This window comes from Amphiprion ocellaris, chromosome 4 (genome assembly GCF_022539595.1).
Source record: "Amphiprion ocellaris isolate individual 3 ecotype Okinawa chromosome 4, ASM2253959v1, whole genome shotgun sequence".
Classification (NCBI taxonomy): Eukaryota; Metazoa; Chordata; class Actinopteri; family Pomacentridae; genus Amphiprion; species Amphiprion ocellaris.
Window position 1 is genome coordinate 38,493,783 of NC_072769.1, and position 16,757 is coordinate 38,510,539.

General features: G+C 37.6%; 1 protein-coding gene across 1 annotated transcript; it reads left to right on the top strand.

Annotated features, from left to right (window-relative positions):
- The first annotated feature begins 926 nt into the window (after positions 1 to 926).
- Positions 927 to 16,741, top strand: LOC111588200 (uncharacterized). The gene is made up of 19 exons (XM_055009809.1): positions 927 to 1,067; positions 1,357 to 1,653; positions 1,735 to 1,968; positions 2,110 to 2,214; positions 2,388 to 2,600; positions 5,022 to 5,363; positions 5,776 to 6,094; positions 6,179 to 6,236; positions 7,591 to 7,781; positions 7,878 to 7,891; positions 9,686 to 9,982; positions 10,068 to 10,301; positions 10,418 to 10,510; positions 11,236 to 11,448; positions 11,688 to 12,014; positions 13,726 to 14,059; positions 14,136 to 14,202; positions 15,496 to 15,662; positions 15,917 to 16,741. The coding sequence occupies exons 1-19, from the start codon at positions 1,022 to 1,024 to the stop codon at positions 15,924 to 15,926; spliced, it is 3,561 nt and encodes a 1,186-aa protein (XP_054865784.1). The 5' UTR covers positions 927 to 1,021; the 3' UTR covers positions 15,927 to 16,741.
- The last annotated feature ends 16 nt before the right edge of the window (positions 16,742 to 16,757 follow it).

A 16,757-nucleotide genomic window follows, 5' to 3' on the forward strand; every position in this document is an offset into this window, starting at 1 on the left:
TGGAAGACTCAATCCAATCACAAGCCTTTTAAATACTGTACGGAGTATCACTGTGAGCCTTGTTTTCTCCATCCTCCATTTATTGCTCCACCTCCAGGCAATCCTGGACTGGAATACCATCTGGATAGCAAACTGTCAAAATGCCCCTCTCTAATCCAAGTGTTTACATCATTTAGCTTTGTAGAGAAAAGGTTTGCAGAAATGAGCAGTGAGACTTTTAGAAGACTTTATGATAGTATACAATTGTGCTCAAATTCTCTTCTAGTGGCTGTGCTAATTTCTTGGGCCTGGATCAACATGCACATCATGTATATTCTTCACTTCACTTTCATTGAAAAGAAATTCTTTTCGTTTAAAAAAAAAAAAAAGGACATCTTTAAGTGACCCCAAACTTTTCATGCAAAAATAATTTATTTATATATATATATATATATATATATATATATATATATATATATATATATATACATACACATGTATTACAAGAAAAAGGTCTTCTTGATCAACATGCACATCATGTATATTCTTCACTTCACTTTCATTGAAAAGAAATTCTTTTCGTTTAAAAAAAAAAAAAAGGACATCTTTAAGTGACCCCAAACTTTTCATGCAAAAATATATTTTTATATATATATATATATATATATATATATATATATATATATATATATATATATATATATATATATATATATATATATATATATATATATATACGTATTACATTACATATACGTATTACAAGAAAAAGGTCTTCTTGATCAACATGCACATCATGTATATTCTTCACTTGAGCTATATCTTTTTCTCAGGAAAAATTCGTACTGAAGCAGGAAGGAAGGAAGTGTTGTAATCTGCATCAGAGCTGTATGGTAACTGCACTTCTGCAGATCAGCTGCTGCTGATTTTAACCACCACTTAATGTTCCAGTTTCTCTTTCAGAAAGCAGCTGTGGTAAGGCTAATTCAAATACTGTTGACCGTGCAACTTTCTGATTAAACATTTAAGGACAACAAGAGTCATGCTACTGCCTGGTGTGTTGATGGGTTTCATCATTTCCATCTCAGGTATGAGTTACTGTTTATTTATATATATATATATATATATATATATATATATATATATATATATATATATATATATATATATATATATATATATATATATATATATATATATATATATATATATATATATTTTATTTATTTATTTTTTTAAATCTAGTTAGTTTATTTACTACAAAACAAACAGTCTAAAGGTTCATAGCTAATAGAAATGTTGATATGACATGTAACAATCAGCTCTTGAAACAGTGTGAAATAAGCAGATGTTTGCTCATAAAAGCTTCTGTTAAAGGGGTGAATGGTGAGGCAAAAAGCATCTGTGCTTTAAGACGATCTTCAGTGGATCTGCCCTGCCCAGCTCTCTCATCGACTGTGAAATGGTACACTGTACACGAGGACGGTGTCAAGTATGTTAAGAAGGCGCTCTCTGCAGATGAAACTCATGTAACTTACAAGATGTCTGAAGAAAGTCGTCTTATTTTGACGATCAATGATCTGAGACGAAATGACTCAAAATATTACTGCTGCAGCAGCAATGATGAGGACCCTGCAGTTTGCTGGAATAATGCAGTTCAGCTCACTCTTTCAGGTACTATCCTTATTCATGACTATTACAGTCAGAATTGTTGCAATAGACATGAAATTTTAGATTTTCATACCATGGTCTCAGACCTGCAGGTGAAGGTGATTCCCTCCACAGAGGGACAAACAGTAACTCTGATGTGCAGCACCAGCTGTCCTCTGACTGAAAAGCCTGCAGCCTACATCTGGTACAAGAACGGAGAGTTTCTCTATGAGGACTGGTCTCCCTGGTACCAAGAGCTGCTCAGCAGTGATCAAGCAGTCAGATACTCCTGTGCTGTCAAAGGCTACGAGGGTCTCAGAGCTCCTGAAGTCTCAGTGGGTGAGTGACTATGATTAGCTCCTCATCATCATCATCGCACAAAACCGTTGGTTAAACTGTTTCACAAATGTGCATACTGTTACTAAGCTCATCAGTAAATAAAAAGCCCCACTGAATCTCATTTCCTCTTGACCAATTCAGATTCTGTCACACCGACCTGCTTCAGTGTGACCTACTCTAGAGGGAGGATGTGTTCATATGATCAAACATCACAGAAAGAAGCTTGTTCTATCACATATCCCAGAGGTAAAGTTTACACAAATTTTTACACACCTCCCACCTTCAGAGTTTAATTTAGTCTTTTGCTGTGTATCGTTTATTTCACGTCACCCTTTAAGGTGGGACACAGTTTCTGTAACTGTTCATTTATTAAAATTAACATGAGGCAAATGAAAAGTGTATTTGTCATTTTCCAACAGAATTAAAAGTTGAAAGGTCTTCAGGGTCATCGGTTGAAGTGAAATGTACCACCAGCTGTCCTGAGATTGATCCAAAGATTTCCTATAGATGGTACGAGAACAAAACCTTCAACAGACGAGCTGACAAACCACAGATTTTAGTTTCAAATTCTTCGACTACAAGCTTCTACTGTGCTGTAAAAGACCACGAGGATCTGCTGTCTGCTGACGTCTGTGAGTATGAAGCAACTAACAACTGATTCTTACAAACACAGTTTTAAAGTTCACAATTAGTTCTAATTACTCCCTCCTGTAGCTTCTCCCATTAATGAGACTGTGTCCATTTGTTTAGTGTGCAACAGTCAGCTTTGGTCATAAAGATAGATTTCATGTAGGTTCATGGCAATATCATATCATAAGAGAATATTTCCGAATTCACTGCTGTAGTAGAATTTATTTCCAGCCTTGCTTTTTGTATCATATGATGATGACAAGGTAAAGGTCAATCAAGTATCAAACTAATTTAATTAAGTTACTACAACCGTAATTTAGTTTTAATTTGATGAAAGTACAAATCTGAGCTAAAATTACACACAATATAAAGTGGATGCAATTACCAATATTAAAAAGTCAACACATCTCATCAAAATGTTGTTTGCAACTTAGATAGTTCATCTATAAATAATAAAAAATAAGTTCAGCGATTTGCTTTTGAGAATGTGAACAGAACAGCAGAGCAGCTTTAATGCTCCTTGGCATTGATTCTCCAAGTGTCTGGAACTGTTTTGGAGGGATGAACAACATTCTTCCAAAAGATATTCACTCACCAGTCCTTCAATTATCATATAATTGGTCAATTATTTTAGCAATTAACAGTTTGATGTACAGCATGGGTCACAAATCACCGTTCATTTCCCATGTTATTTCATGCTGGGTGAGTGTTACTTTGCGCTATCTTTTGAAATCATTTTATTTTATGATTGCATATTCCATGTATTATTTAAATATCTTGTTTTTGATTACTACAGATCATCATTTCTATTTTCCTTTCATACGTTATGAATAAAAATATATTTTTTATTACTGCATTAGGTTTTCACACGAGTCAAAAATGACCCATTCATCCAAGTGTGATTTAAAATTAAATGATTTAATACTATAATAATCAATAGTTTCAAATAATTACTTTAGCAGAGTGGGGCCAAGCACAATAACTGCAATATGTTTATTTGTAATTTTTTCCACACATATACATACCTCCACTAACAGATAGCACAGCTATTGAACTACTGTAACTCATCAGATGAGTCTTATGTGTCATCAGAGGAGTCTTCTTCATATAGAAGAACTGGATTCCCAAACACGCTGACAACTCCAGCTTGACCCTGTGGCAAATATTCTAGGTCATTATTATCATCATCACAAATTTCATACTCAGAATCAGGACAAACTGCCCCCTCATCTTCCTCATCTGGTTCGTCCAGCAGCATCTGTACAACCATCTCAGCAGAAAACCTGTGGACAGCCATACAATGGACAAAGAAAATCAAATGCTGTAGTAAATGCATGAGGATCGTTTTTGATCCGTTTTTGTGTAAACTTGATTTTAGAAATACTAAAGCTGTGCTTCATGTAAGTGAAAAAGGAAAAATAAAAATGATGATTTGTGCTGAACAAAAACAAGATATTTACTGAATCCATTGAAATACTAAGTGATAAGCTATAGTTTATTTCAGTATATATGATTGAAACACTCAGAAGGGTCATGATACAAAAAGGGCTTTTATTCCAAAAGTAAAAAGGGAAAAATAAATTAAGGATGTATGATGACCAAAACGAAGTTAATTGAGGAATACCTGGAATATTAATCAATGAAATTTATTGCAAAGATATAGAACATGGGCTGCACAGTGGCGTAGTGGTTAGCACTTTCTCCTTGCAGCTAGAAGGTCCCTGGTTCGCGTCCCGGCTTTCCCGGGATCTTTCTGCATGGAGTTTGCATGTTCTCCCTGTGCATGCGTGGGTTTTCTCCGGGTACTCCGGCTTCCTCCCACAGTCCAAAAATATGCTGAGGTTAATTGATCATTCTAAATTGCCTGTAGGTGTGAATGTGAGAGTGCTTGTTTGTCTCTGTATGTAGCCCTGTGACAGACTGGTGACCTGTCTAGGGTGTCCCCTGCCTTCACCTGAGTCAGCTGGGATAGACTCCAGCCCCCCATGACCCTAGTGAGGATTAAGCAGTGTATAGATAATGGATGGATGGATATAGAACATAAAAAGTGAGTTGGATCACTTTTGACACATGTTGTGCATCAAAGCATTAATTGATTAGTTACCAATAAATGTCAAAAATTGGTTTTCCAAAGTCCAGGATGACGTCCAATTATGCCCTGTTTATTCCACAGCTGAAAGGTATTTAGGAGTAAATATTTGGATTTCAGAAGCTGTAATCAGAGAATTCTGACTTATTTTATCTAAATTACTGAGGGAAAGCAGTAACTGTTACAATCCAATACCCTGGAATAGACAGAGGTATCAGTGAGGGATAAGGTGAAGGCAATATGCAAAAAAAAAGACAAAAACAATAGAAAAAAACTATTTTGGTGAGCGGCACAACATTCAATCCAGTTCCTGTTGGGATTTTCTGTATTTCAGGTGCTGTGGAAAAGAAGTGCCGGATGTTGAACTACGCCAGCAGGAGAATCTGTGCTCTGCAAGGCTCTTCAGTGGATATTATCAGTCAATACTCGCACCCTGACAACAAGCAAACCACTTTTAGATCATGGTATAGAATAAAAAGTGGCGAGCAGGAGAGCGTTGTGCAGCTGACTGAGGAAGCAGGACGTGTTCAGTATCATGACAACATAAATGAGCACATCCTAAAAATCGAAAACCTGAAGAGGGAGGACTCAGGAGAATACATGTTCCCAACGCAGCGGATACTTAACAGAGGACGGAAACTGTCTGATTTCCCCAAAGTGATGTTGGTTGTCACAGGTAACTCAGCAGAACTTGCAGCGTTGCAGATGTTATCACAGGGTGTTTGTTCCGGGTTGCCAAGAAAGAGGAACAATGATGAGTAAATGGTTTGTTCATGTTTGATGGGGCACATGAGTCAAGAGTCTTTAGCATTTTAAATGTTGAAGAGCTGCTACAGTCAGTCACAGTCGAGTCCTGTAACTCAGCAGAATCTAAACAGCTATGTTAAAGTGTCTTTTCAGAGTTATTTTTCCCTCAGCGATGTCTTCATTTCCCCAGTTGTCTAAATGTAAACAGATCTTAAATCCAGGGGGCCGTGAGCAAGTTATCGAGGAGTGACCAAACAGTTCAAAGCAGCAGAAAATGTTGATATTTAGTAATGGTTCAGGACTGATTTTATTAACATTTACTGACACTAAGAATCTTTCAGGCCTCAGCGTGTGGATACATCCAGCAGAGGTGACAGAAGGTCAGACAGTCACTCTGACCTGCAGTACCAGCTGTCCTCTGTCTGGTAACTACACCTGGACCTTCAACAGTAAACCTCTGAGCCAAAACAAGCACCTGGTTCTGGATCCAGTCAGCATCCAGCATGCAGGAAACTACTCCTGTGCTGTTAGAAATGGCAGGATCATCTCCAGTGAGAAGACTCTGACTGTCCAACGTGCTGCAGGAACATTTGTAGCAGCTGCAGGAGTCGGTGCTGCTTTTCTCATCATCACACTTCTTGTTGTCTTCTTCTGGATAAGGTGAGCAGCTCTGTTGTACGTTACTGACATTCTGTTTCTTATCTGAATGTTCGTACATACTCACGAATTCATTTCCCTAAACAGAAAGAAGAGGACTTCAGGTCAGTCTGTTACAACTGAAGCAACAGACAATACAGAGCAGGTAAAGATCAGACATTTTTAAGTTACTGGACAACATTTACATGTTAATAGTATAAGATCCAAACTATCTAAAGCTCTCCATTGTGAAATAGCCAAAAGAACCTGTACACTTCTTCTCAGTTCTTTCAAATATATTCCTTATTGGTAACACAAAGAGTGCAGTATAGTAAGTACGGAAAACAGAAATTTAGATATTCCACTTTATTCGATATGTTTCCTCATTTGTCCTGGTTATCTTCCAGTGGAGTGATTCTTTAAGAGACACTAACATTACTTTACTGACTCTGTGCCATCAGTGATGTGAATCCTATTTTTTCTGGCACAATAAAACGGAGTCCTAATTCTGTTTAAAGCTTTAAATTACCAAAGAAAAAACACAGTTAGGTCAATGAGTATTCACTGTGTTATGGTGTCCGTATGTATTTATACGCTGAGCAGTGTCTGTACAGTTTTAGCTATTGTCAGATTGTTACTGACTGTGGGCTAATTTTTCACTGTAATATTAACTTGTCCTCCTCCACGGAAACAGAAAATCCACGGCTGGAAGTGGAGAGAACTCAAAGATAATCAAAGAAGCCAGACACCAAATGTGAATTTATTTTACAAAAAAATCAAAAACTGAAATCAACATGCACAGCATTTTTCCAGGTGTCCACAGGTGTTACCAATAGAGGGAAAAATAGTGGTTCTGCATACACTAGATGTTGAACTATTAACATTTTTACAACCTCTACAAGCTAGCCATTTCTCCCTCTACTCTGCACATCAAATATATTTCACCATGTTGAATGTATCGTCCAGTAACTTGCTCCTCTGCGTGCTGGTTTTGATCCGTGCTGCATTTTATTCTTATTGCTCAAGCATGTTTTATTCTCCCCTTGTTTTCTCCTCTCTGCTCTGTTTAAACACAGCCTGCAGTTCATCCAAAAAGTTGTCAGAAAGTCAGAGAATGTTTGTCCTGTGAGCTGAGTCAGTCATGGATTCTCAGTTTTGCAGAGAGGTGCAGAACTTTTTTAGTTTTTGACAGGTTCTAGTTGGACCAAAGTGCAAACACTTTATCTTTTGTGACTATCTTTTGTAAGGTGATTTTGATGATAATGTTACAAATTGAAGTTTAGATTTGGTCTATTTTTTCCTGAAAACTAAGAGTAGAACAATTATTTCTGTCTTTATAGCTTCTAGCTGTGATAAATGGTGTAATTTCTCTGATTATGCAGAGAGAACATGTTGTTCTAACCTGCCAGCATTTTGTGGGTTACACAACGACATTTGTCCTAAAAGTTCATCAGTTCAGCTTCACTTGAGCAAGTACGTGTCTCTGATATAAATGAATATAATTTGCTGTCTCTCTTTAGCTGAACCCAGGTCTTCTGTATGAAAACGTGTCAGCTCAGCCAACAGTGCAGGATGATCTTCACTACAGCAGTGTCCACTTCTCCAAGAACCCCACTGATCCTCTCTACACCACCGTCCAACCTCATCGGCCTAAAGAAGACGAGCACGTTGCTTATGCCGTTGTGAACATTAGACCCAAGGTGACCCCTGAGTGAGCATTTCCTCCCGGTATAACTGGTTTAGAGTCTAACTTTACTCAATCAGAATCAGAAGCTGTTGTGAGTGACCATTCTGCCTGATATGGCAGATTTGCCGTCACATGTCAAGGATTCTCCAGCACCATTTTCACCTCATTCTAATCTCCAAAAGTGAAACAAATTGATGCATTTGTCAGAAAATAAATAAGTGTTTCTGAAGCAGCAGTAAAATGTAGGTCTGCCTATGCTAAAAAACCAGACAACAGACAAATGTTGATAAAGCTGCCTCAGTGTTACTCTCAGTTTTCTTTGTACAAAATGTCAGAAAACTAAAGCTAAGAGGTCAATGCATTCTGGCTTGTTTGGGGTTATCATACCGGGCATTTAAATAAATCTATAACAAACACAACATATTGGAAAATAAATGTAAAAACACAGACGATCCTATACAAAAGGGTTTGGTATTTTGTTGTAGTTTCCGGCCAATGACTCAACCTTCATCGTGGATTTGGGATCTCCAGCTGGAATGCACTTGTCTCCACTGCTTGAGAATTCACCCCTTTAGAGTTCCTCTCTTCACCATTCACCCTTTGAGAAGGTGAAGTTGTGATAGAAATCTACACCCAGCTTCTACCTGAAGTTTTTCAAGCGTTGGAACTTTCATTGCATCGGCAAAACCTTAGAAGAGAAATCAAATGATCATCCTACATTCCAGGAACACATTTGATATTTGGTGTTGGTCAGATCTTTTAGATACAGAATGAGGAGAACATTTTAGTGGGCCGTTTAGGAAAACTCTTTAGGATGCATCTTTATAAAAGAGATCTTGCACGCGTCCATGAATGTTAAATGCAAGCAGACAAGCAGCTGAAGTGCATCTTAAACTCTCCTCACAATCTTTCATGACAGATTCTAACAGTCCTCTGCTGTTTTTACGCCACCATCTGCTCAGCGGTGATGCATACTCTGCTACATGTGCTGTAGACAGTGCTGAAAGTGTTGATTGACACCATTTCAAAATGATCTCAACAGCATGTAGCTACTGAGCAAGAACAAAATATTATTTCTTGTATTTTGTAATAATATGATTATCACAGTGCTATTTAAAAGAGAATTGAAAAGACTATTTTGTGGGCTTTGTGTTGTATTATCTTCTGTATATTTGCATTTGTATTAGTGTAAACTATTGCTGACAGCCTGAAATATGCAGTTCTCTGCATTTGTCGTGATGAATAAAAATATTGTATACTTTGGCGATTGAGTGAATTTTTTTTACTTTTGTTTTTATTACAAATTGACCAAAATACCAAAATAACGGCTTCAGAAATACTTAAATTCAACATTACACCAAAAAACCTCTTCACTACACAAGTTCTTCACTAGAGGTCTCTTCTATGTCAACATAGTTATAAGGAAGGAAATGCTTTTTGTGGGGAACAGAAATGGTGTCTCTGTCAGACACATTCACACTTCCCTCTGTGAGAAGACGGCTGTTGATTTCGATCATTCATTAATATTTTGGATATTTTGTAGCAGGTTTCATAAAAGCAGCAGCTGGAAAAAGGTCATTAAAAGAATCAAGCAACCAACTTCCCGATTAGAAGCTAAAGTCTACAACAACCATGTTCCTGGAAGCAGCTGCATGTGTGGTTCTGGGTTTCATACTGAACATCTCAGGTATGTTTGATCGGTTTTCCTCTTTATGTTACTAAAAATGTAATGAAAATGTAATCTAGCAGTTTTGACAAACTGAGATTCACTGTAAGTTCACTTGTTCTGCTGTTCTGAGCTCCTCGTGTTTCTGAAAGTACAACAGAGTGATCTTTACTAGTATCAGACTATTATCAAAAACTGATCAAAAGAATGTTGGAAACTGTAATTCTGAATTGATGCTTGCTCATGAAATCTTCTGTTAAAGGTGTTCAGGGAAAACAAAGAAGCATCTGTGCTTTGAAAAGTTCATCAGTGAATCTGACCTGCTCAGCTGAACATCCAACTTCAGATTTGGAATGGTACTCTGGATTCTGGGATCACTCCAGGATTGAAGTATCTGCAGATGGAAATCGTTCAAAGTACAGCATCTCAGAGGAGAATAATTTCACTCTAACAATCAACAATCTAACGGACACTGATGCAGATATTTACTGCTGTGGAAAACCTACTGACAAATCAGTCAACTGCCAGATAAATCAGACAATTCTTCTCCATGTTGCAGGTACAGTGATCATCATTCATGTATAAATTGATTAATTTAAGAACAAACAGTGAGTTCATGATATTTATAATAACGGTCGTCTCAGACCTGCAGGTGAAGGTGATTCCCTCCACAGAGGGACAAACAGTAACTCTGATGTGCAGCACCAGCTGTCCTCTGACTGAAAAGCCTGCAGCCTACATCTGGTACAAGAACGGAGAGTTTCTCTATGAGGACTGGTCTCCCTGGTACCAAGAGCTGCTCAGCAGTGATCAAGCAGTCAGATACTCCTGTGCTGTCAAAGGCTACGAGGATCTCAGAGCTCCTGAAGTCTCAGTGGGTGAGTGACGTTAAAAACCTCACATTGAATGTTCAGCAAAAACCTGAAGCTTGAACTGAATAAATCTATTTGTATAGCTTTAGGAGGTTCACTGAATTGAACTTGTTTTTGTGCAGATTCTGTCACATCGACCTGCTTCAGTGTGACCTATGCTACAGGGACGATGTGTTTATTTAAGAGTGAGCCCTGCTCCATCACATATCCCAGAGGTGAAGGTTCTTAATTTACACACACCTCAAAGCTAATGTCTTTCAAGCCAGCATTTTACAGCAGATCACTTATTCTGTGTTAAGACTGTATTCAGTTCTACATAAATAAATAAATGGAAAAGCCTCCAGTGAGGGGATCTGGAGGCTCTGTGGTGCTGACGTGGTTTAGGTCCATATGCCTCTTTAGAGGGAAGAGTCACTGCAAATCAATCCAAAGTTGTTCAGATTGATCAGCTTTATCCTAAGATGAAATATTTCTATCCTGATGGAAGTGATCTCTTCCACTGTCCCATCCATACACCATGAGGGATCACTGAATGGTTTGGTGAAGATTAAAATGAAGTGAATCATATATCATGGCCTTTGTAGTCACTAGATCTAAGCACAACACCTATGGGAGATTTTGGAGCAGCACCCCTTCATCATAATCATCAAAACACCAACTGAGTGAATATCTGTTGGAAGAATGGTGTTTCATTCCTCCACTAGAGTTCCAGAGACTTGGAGAATCAATGCTAAGTAGCACTGAAGCTGCTCTGGCTCTGCACAGAGAGGCAACCACTTAATAAGACACTTTATGTTGCTTTTCCATTAATTTCTCAGTTTTCTGTTTTCCAACACTTTGAAAAGGTAACATTTAATAATTTATCTGGTCGATGTGTTGAATTATGTATTTGACATGGCAAAGATAAATCAATTAAAGATGTATTTAAATGTCCCTACAGGAATACATGTTCAAATGACTCCTGGAAAAAAAGATCATTTCAGACTGACCTGTAACACCGGCTGTTCTCTGACTTCATTTACGTGGTATAAAGACAGAAAAACAGACAGACAGAAGGAAAAACAACAGATTCTAGTTCCCAGCAGTATTACAGGCAACCCCAGCTTCTCTTGTGCTGTAACTGGTTTTGAGGATCTCCGCTCTGCTGACGTCTGTGAGTATGAACCAACTCATTGGCAGTTAGCTAATGGAAAATGACATTTGTATTAATGGTCTGCAAATGACAATGAGATTCATGATGATTTTAGTACTATTTCATTTAAAAAATATGTACAAGGCAAGCACACTTGAGACTAGCAGGTCCTGGTATTAAACATTTATGTCTAACACACAGAAATGTTCATTTAAAGTAAGTTCAGTAATTAATTTCACTTGTTTCTATGTATATTTCAGGTGTTGATGATAACAACTGCTGGAGTCTGAATTGTGTCAACAGAAGAATTTGTGCTCTGGAGGGATCTTCAGTCAACATCTCACATGAATATTCACATCCTGAAGATGAGGAGCCAAAGTCTACACTTTGGTATAAAGCAGAGGGAAATGCTGAGCACAAAGAATGGCACGGGCATAATGTGGAATATGAAGAGACAAAGAAGCAAAACATCCTCAGATTAGAAAAGCTGAAGAAGAGTGACTCAGCAGAATATAGGTTCATTATTGAGACAACCAACAATGAACTGAAACACTGTGGTTTTCGTGGAATTTCTCTGATTGTTACAGGTAATTATAATTTATTGTTCACTCTTCATGTTGTAGCAGAAATCAGCTGTAGTATTTAATATTCAGTACACATCATGTAAATACTCGCATTATCTATCTACTTCACATTGTTTTATACTTGTTATTTTTGTCTTGTTGGTATTTGGAAAGCTATTCTGTCCATTTCCTTTACAACATGGAGTCAACATTAAATGCTTCTTCATATTTTATCACCAGACATCTGGACTCAACACACACATTTTAAGGCTTCTCTTGTAAAGACAGTCACCACACTCCTTACTTACAGATATTAACAGCTATCACCTTGAAGATTTTGAACTTTTTCAACACTTTCCACATAAGGTCAATCAGCTAATACAGTATAAACATCAATCATTCAGTTTTGTTTTGTCAAAATCCGATCATTAATGTCTTCCATGTCTAATAAGACAACATGTTAAACAGGTACAGAGACACAACCTGGTCCAAGATTCAATCATTAACCTAAACAAGTCCAGCTGGATTGCGTGTTATTTATTGTTATGATGCTGTCTACTGTACTGAGGCCAGGAGCATTAGTAGAGACATTGTTTGATCTAAACAAAAAGTATTAGAGAACACATTGACTAATTTGAGTCACAATTTTCTTTTCTCCACACTGAGAGGAGCTTTGTGCCATTCACAGCAGCACTAACTTCATTAACTGTTTTTTCTTTTGACGTGTCACTGTGATCTCACGTGGCCTTAATTAGCTCATTGTTTATCTGAAAGCAAACAGCATACCTACTGTCAATAAATTCAAAGTTTCTACAGTGAAGTTACTGGGAACAAAGCAGTCGCTCAGGAGGAAACCAGCTGTTTCCCCCTTTTCAGCAGGGGTTCAAATAGTTTTTTCTTGTATATCAGGTGGATCATTACAGGGAATTTTATAGGGAGTTTTCAGTTTTGCGGCTTAAATGCAATAATATTTGCAGAAGTGACATTACTATAAGCATTAGGCTAGTTTGATTGATTTAGTCAATAAAAATTAGGTAACAGAAAGTTGGTCTAGTAATGAAAAAACTGTTTCACAGCTTAGAGGCTACTGGGGATACTGCTGTAAAATATCACAGGCGTAAAATTCTTTTATTCAAATTCATCTAAAATGTTACTTCATGCAAATTACCAGAAGGTGCAGCAAATAAATAAAAATTGAGAATCTTTGTTCTGGCTATATAAATAGTGAGATTTAATTTGATTTAACGGCTCTAATAGTGGTGGAATTTTTTTGGGGGGGGGGTTAAAAATTACATCGAGAAAAACCATCTCTTTTTTACATCCACTGAACACATTGTGTAGCTTTTACTGAAATTACTTTCTAGAAATATCACGTGTTTCTTCAGTCTGTGACTTTGACCTCACTACATAAAGGCTCACAAATTCCAGTTTAACCCCTGGTTGAGTTTATGTGAATTTAACACTCACATCTGCTGTTCCCAGGTCCTACAGATAGTTCGGGTTGGTTTCTATTATCCATTAAGGTGAAAAATAGAAGGGATTGTAGTTCAAGTTGCATAAATAAAAATAAATGTAATACATCTGGCATATCTGAAAGAAAAATATAAACATTCTCCAAGCAATATGGGCTGTTTTGGAAAACATTGACCAGTAATCCCATTATGCCATTGAATTTATGCAATGAGGACTACTTATAAAACATCTCATTGACATTAACAATCTAACCATGTTCCAGGCCTGACAGTGACCATGAGTCCTTCTGCAGAGGTGACAGAAGGTCAGAGAGTCACACTGACCTGCAGCACCAGCTGTCCTCTGACTGACAACAACAACTACATCTGGTACCTGAACAGTCGACCTCTGAGCCAAAACAAACACCTGGTTCTGGACCCAGTCGGCCTTCAGCATGCAGGAAACTACTCCTGTGCTGTGAAAACCCACGGAGACATGGAATCAGCTGTGAAGACACTCACTGTCCGTAGTATTAGCACTAACTGGAAAGTAGCAGCTATGGGAGTCGGTGCTGCTCTAATGGTTCTAATACTTCTCACTGTCATCTTGTGGATTGGGTGAGCATCACTGTGTTCTGTTTCGAATGAATGAGATTCACATATGAAGTGACCCTGACCTGGTATCATGCATTAGTTTTTGCAGAAAAAAGAAGACTTCCAGCAAATCTCCTAATGAGGAAACACTGGACAAATTGGAGCAGGTAAAGAGACACATTTATATAATTCTGCTACACAAAAACAAACACCAATCTTATCTCCTGCAATGCTTTTTAAAAAGTGAAATCAGCAACTTCAATTAAAAGACAAAAATAATGCTATGATTTCCATTCAGTTTCAGCATTATTTTGGCCCCATCTTATAAACAATGATTGTGTTCTAGTGACACAGAAATATAATGTCCGAACATTTGTCCTTTATTTTACAACGTAAGAAATTAATACAGTACCAGTCAAAAGTTTGGATGCACCTTCTCATTCAATGTTTTTTATATATTTTAATTATTTGATACAATGTAGATAATACTGATGACAGCAGAACTATGAAAGAACACATATGGATTTATGTTGTAAACAAAAAAGTGTTAAACAAACCAGAATATGTTTTGAGGTGCTGTTCTTTTGTGGTTTCTGAGGCTGGTAACTCTAATGAACTTATCCTCTTGGTCTTCCTTTTCTGGAGCCGTCCTCATGAGAGCCAGTTTCATCATAGCATTTGATGGTTTTTGCAACTGCACTTGAGGATACATTAAAAGTTGTTGAAATTTTCCGGATGGACTGAGCTTCAGTGATTCTAGCCATACGATGGATTACAACAGTCGTCAAACAGGGCCATCCACTGTGCACTAACCCTACCTCTGCACAACACAACTGGTGGTCTCAAACACATTAAGAAGGCAGGAAATTCCACAAATTCGCTCTTGACAAGGCACACCTGTTAATTCAAAACCATTTCAGGACACTACCTCATGAAGCTGATTGAGAGAATGCCAAGAGTGCAAAGCTGCCATCAAAAGAGACTACTTCTAAAATATAAAACATATTCTGGTTTGTTTAATAATTGTTTTGTTTACTACATAATAACCACTGAATGAGAAGGTGGGTCCACACTTTTGACTGGTGCTGTAGTTATGTTCGAAATTAGGAACATAACAACTCAACTATTGTGCATCTTTTATAAAATATTACCTACAACCTGTCATTTTGTTCACCAGTTTATGAACTTTGCAACAGCATGAAAAAGTTTCACTACAATGAGGTGTCTCTGCACAATTTTTGTTTTTAAATCCTATGAATATCCTACCTCACATCCTTTAAAACTCTGTATCCATATCCAAGAACTACTCCGAGTCTCTGCTATTCTGTGCTAATCCTTCAAAGCGATTCAATTCCAATTGAAGTCATTTTATGCTGTTTTTCCGAACAGAATCAGTGACATCTTAAATAATGGTGTTTGTCTTGTGTTTTTATCAATTCTTTTATCATTCTGGCCTCAAGTACAGTGAAATCTCAGCTCAACCAGCAGAGGAGAAACACTACTACAGCAGAGTCCAGTTCTCTAAGAACCACACAGATCCTCTCTACTCCACCATCCAGCCACATCAGCCCCAGGAACAAGAGCACACCCCCTACGCTGTGGTCAGAATAAGGTCCAACACCACTGAGTGAGTTTATCTTGCTTTTAAAATTCACGTTTTATTTCAGGGATATATCGTAGGAATTCTGTGGCTTATTACAAGTTAGATTGTATGATATTATAATGTCTTGGACAATTTAAAGGGGAAAGAAACTGGATTTAGTTCAGGATTGCGACTGTTACTGAAACCTGATAAACTGAGAAAACTATTTCTTCATTTATATTTTTTTTAGTCTTTTGTAAAAACCTCTGTCCATGAAAGCACTCTTTTCTTTACTTCAGGGCACTCTGACCAGGCAGTGGACAACTAGACGTCATACAACAGGAGAAACAAGGACAGCACGCTTCCCTATGAGATGTACAGAACTGGAAAGACATCATTATCTCTGCAATGTACTCGCATTTAGGGCTTCCCCTTCTGTTCTTATGTCCTTCAATCCTGCTGTAGATAAGCAGTCACACATTTAGCATCTTCACACCTCTGGATCACACCTAATAGTGCCGATAAGGACTCGCAGCCTGCTTTGGGAAGTCACACCACCACATTTTACTCTTGCAACTTCAGTGAGACTGCCACTTTCAACTGATGTCACACATCATGAACATTTCACAAACCCATTTCATGTTAAATAACAGGAAGCTTGGAAGGCTAAGACTATTTCATTTATGTAGAAGTAGTTATAGCCCATACAGTGTGTTTTACTTGTTTTCACTGCAAACAGGACAAAGTCTGAATATGATTTGTTTCACATTTCAGCACCAAGACTGGTTCATAACCAATCAAGACAGTTTGTTTGGCTTTAAAGACCCTCTCTGTTTGTGGGTAAAACCGTCAAAAATCCTGTCAGTGTATCAAAGCTACATTTTTAGATGTCTTTTTTCCATGAAATGAATCCCCTTCTGCCTTAAAATGGCTAAGATGTAATTATACTCTCCCTCCACGCACCACTTCTCTCACTGCAGCTGGAGCACATCAGCTCACAAAGGACTCTTCTCAACCTGTTAAACTACTCCATACGTAATGATATGTGTTTGAATGTTCTTATTGGACTATCATTTAAAATACAGGTTTGTTTTACTCTTCTTATTTAATAAACAATAGTGAAGCAATGTGCCTCAGATG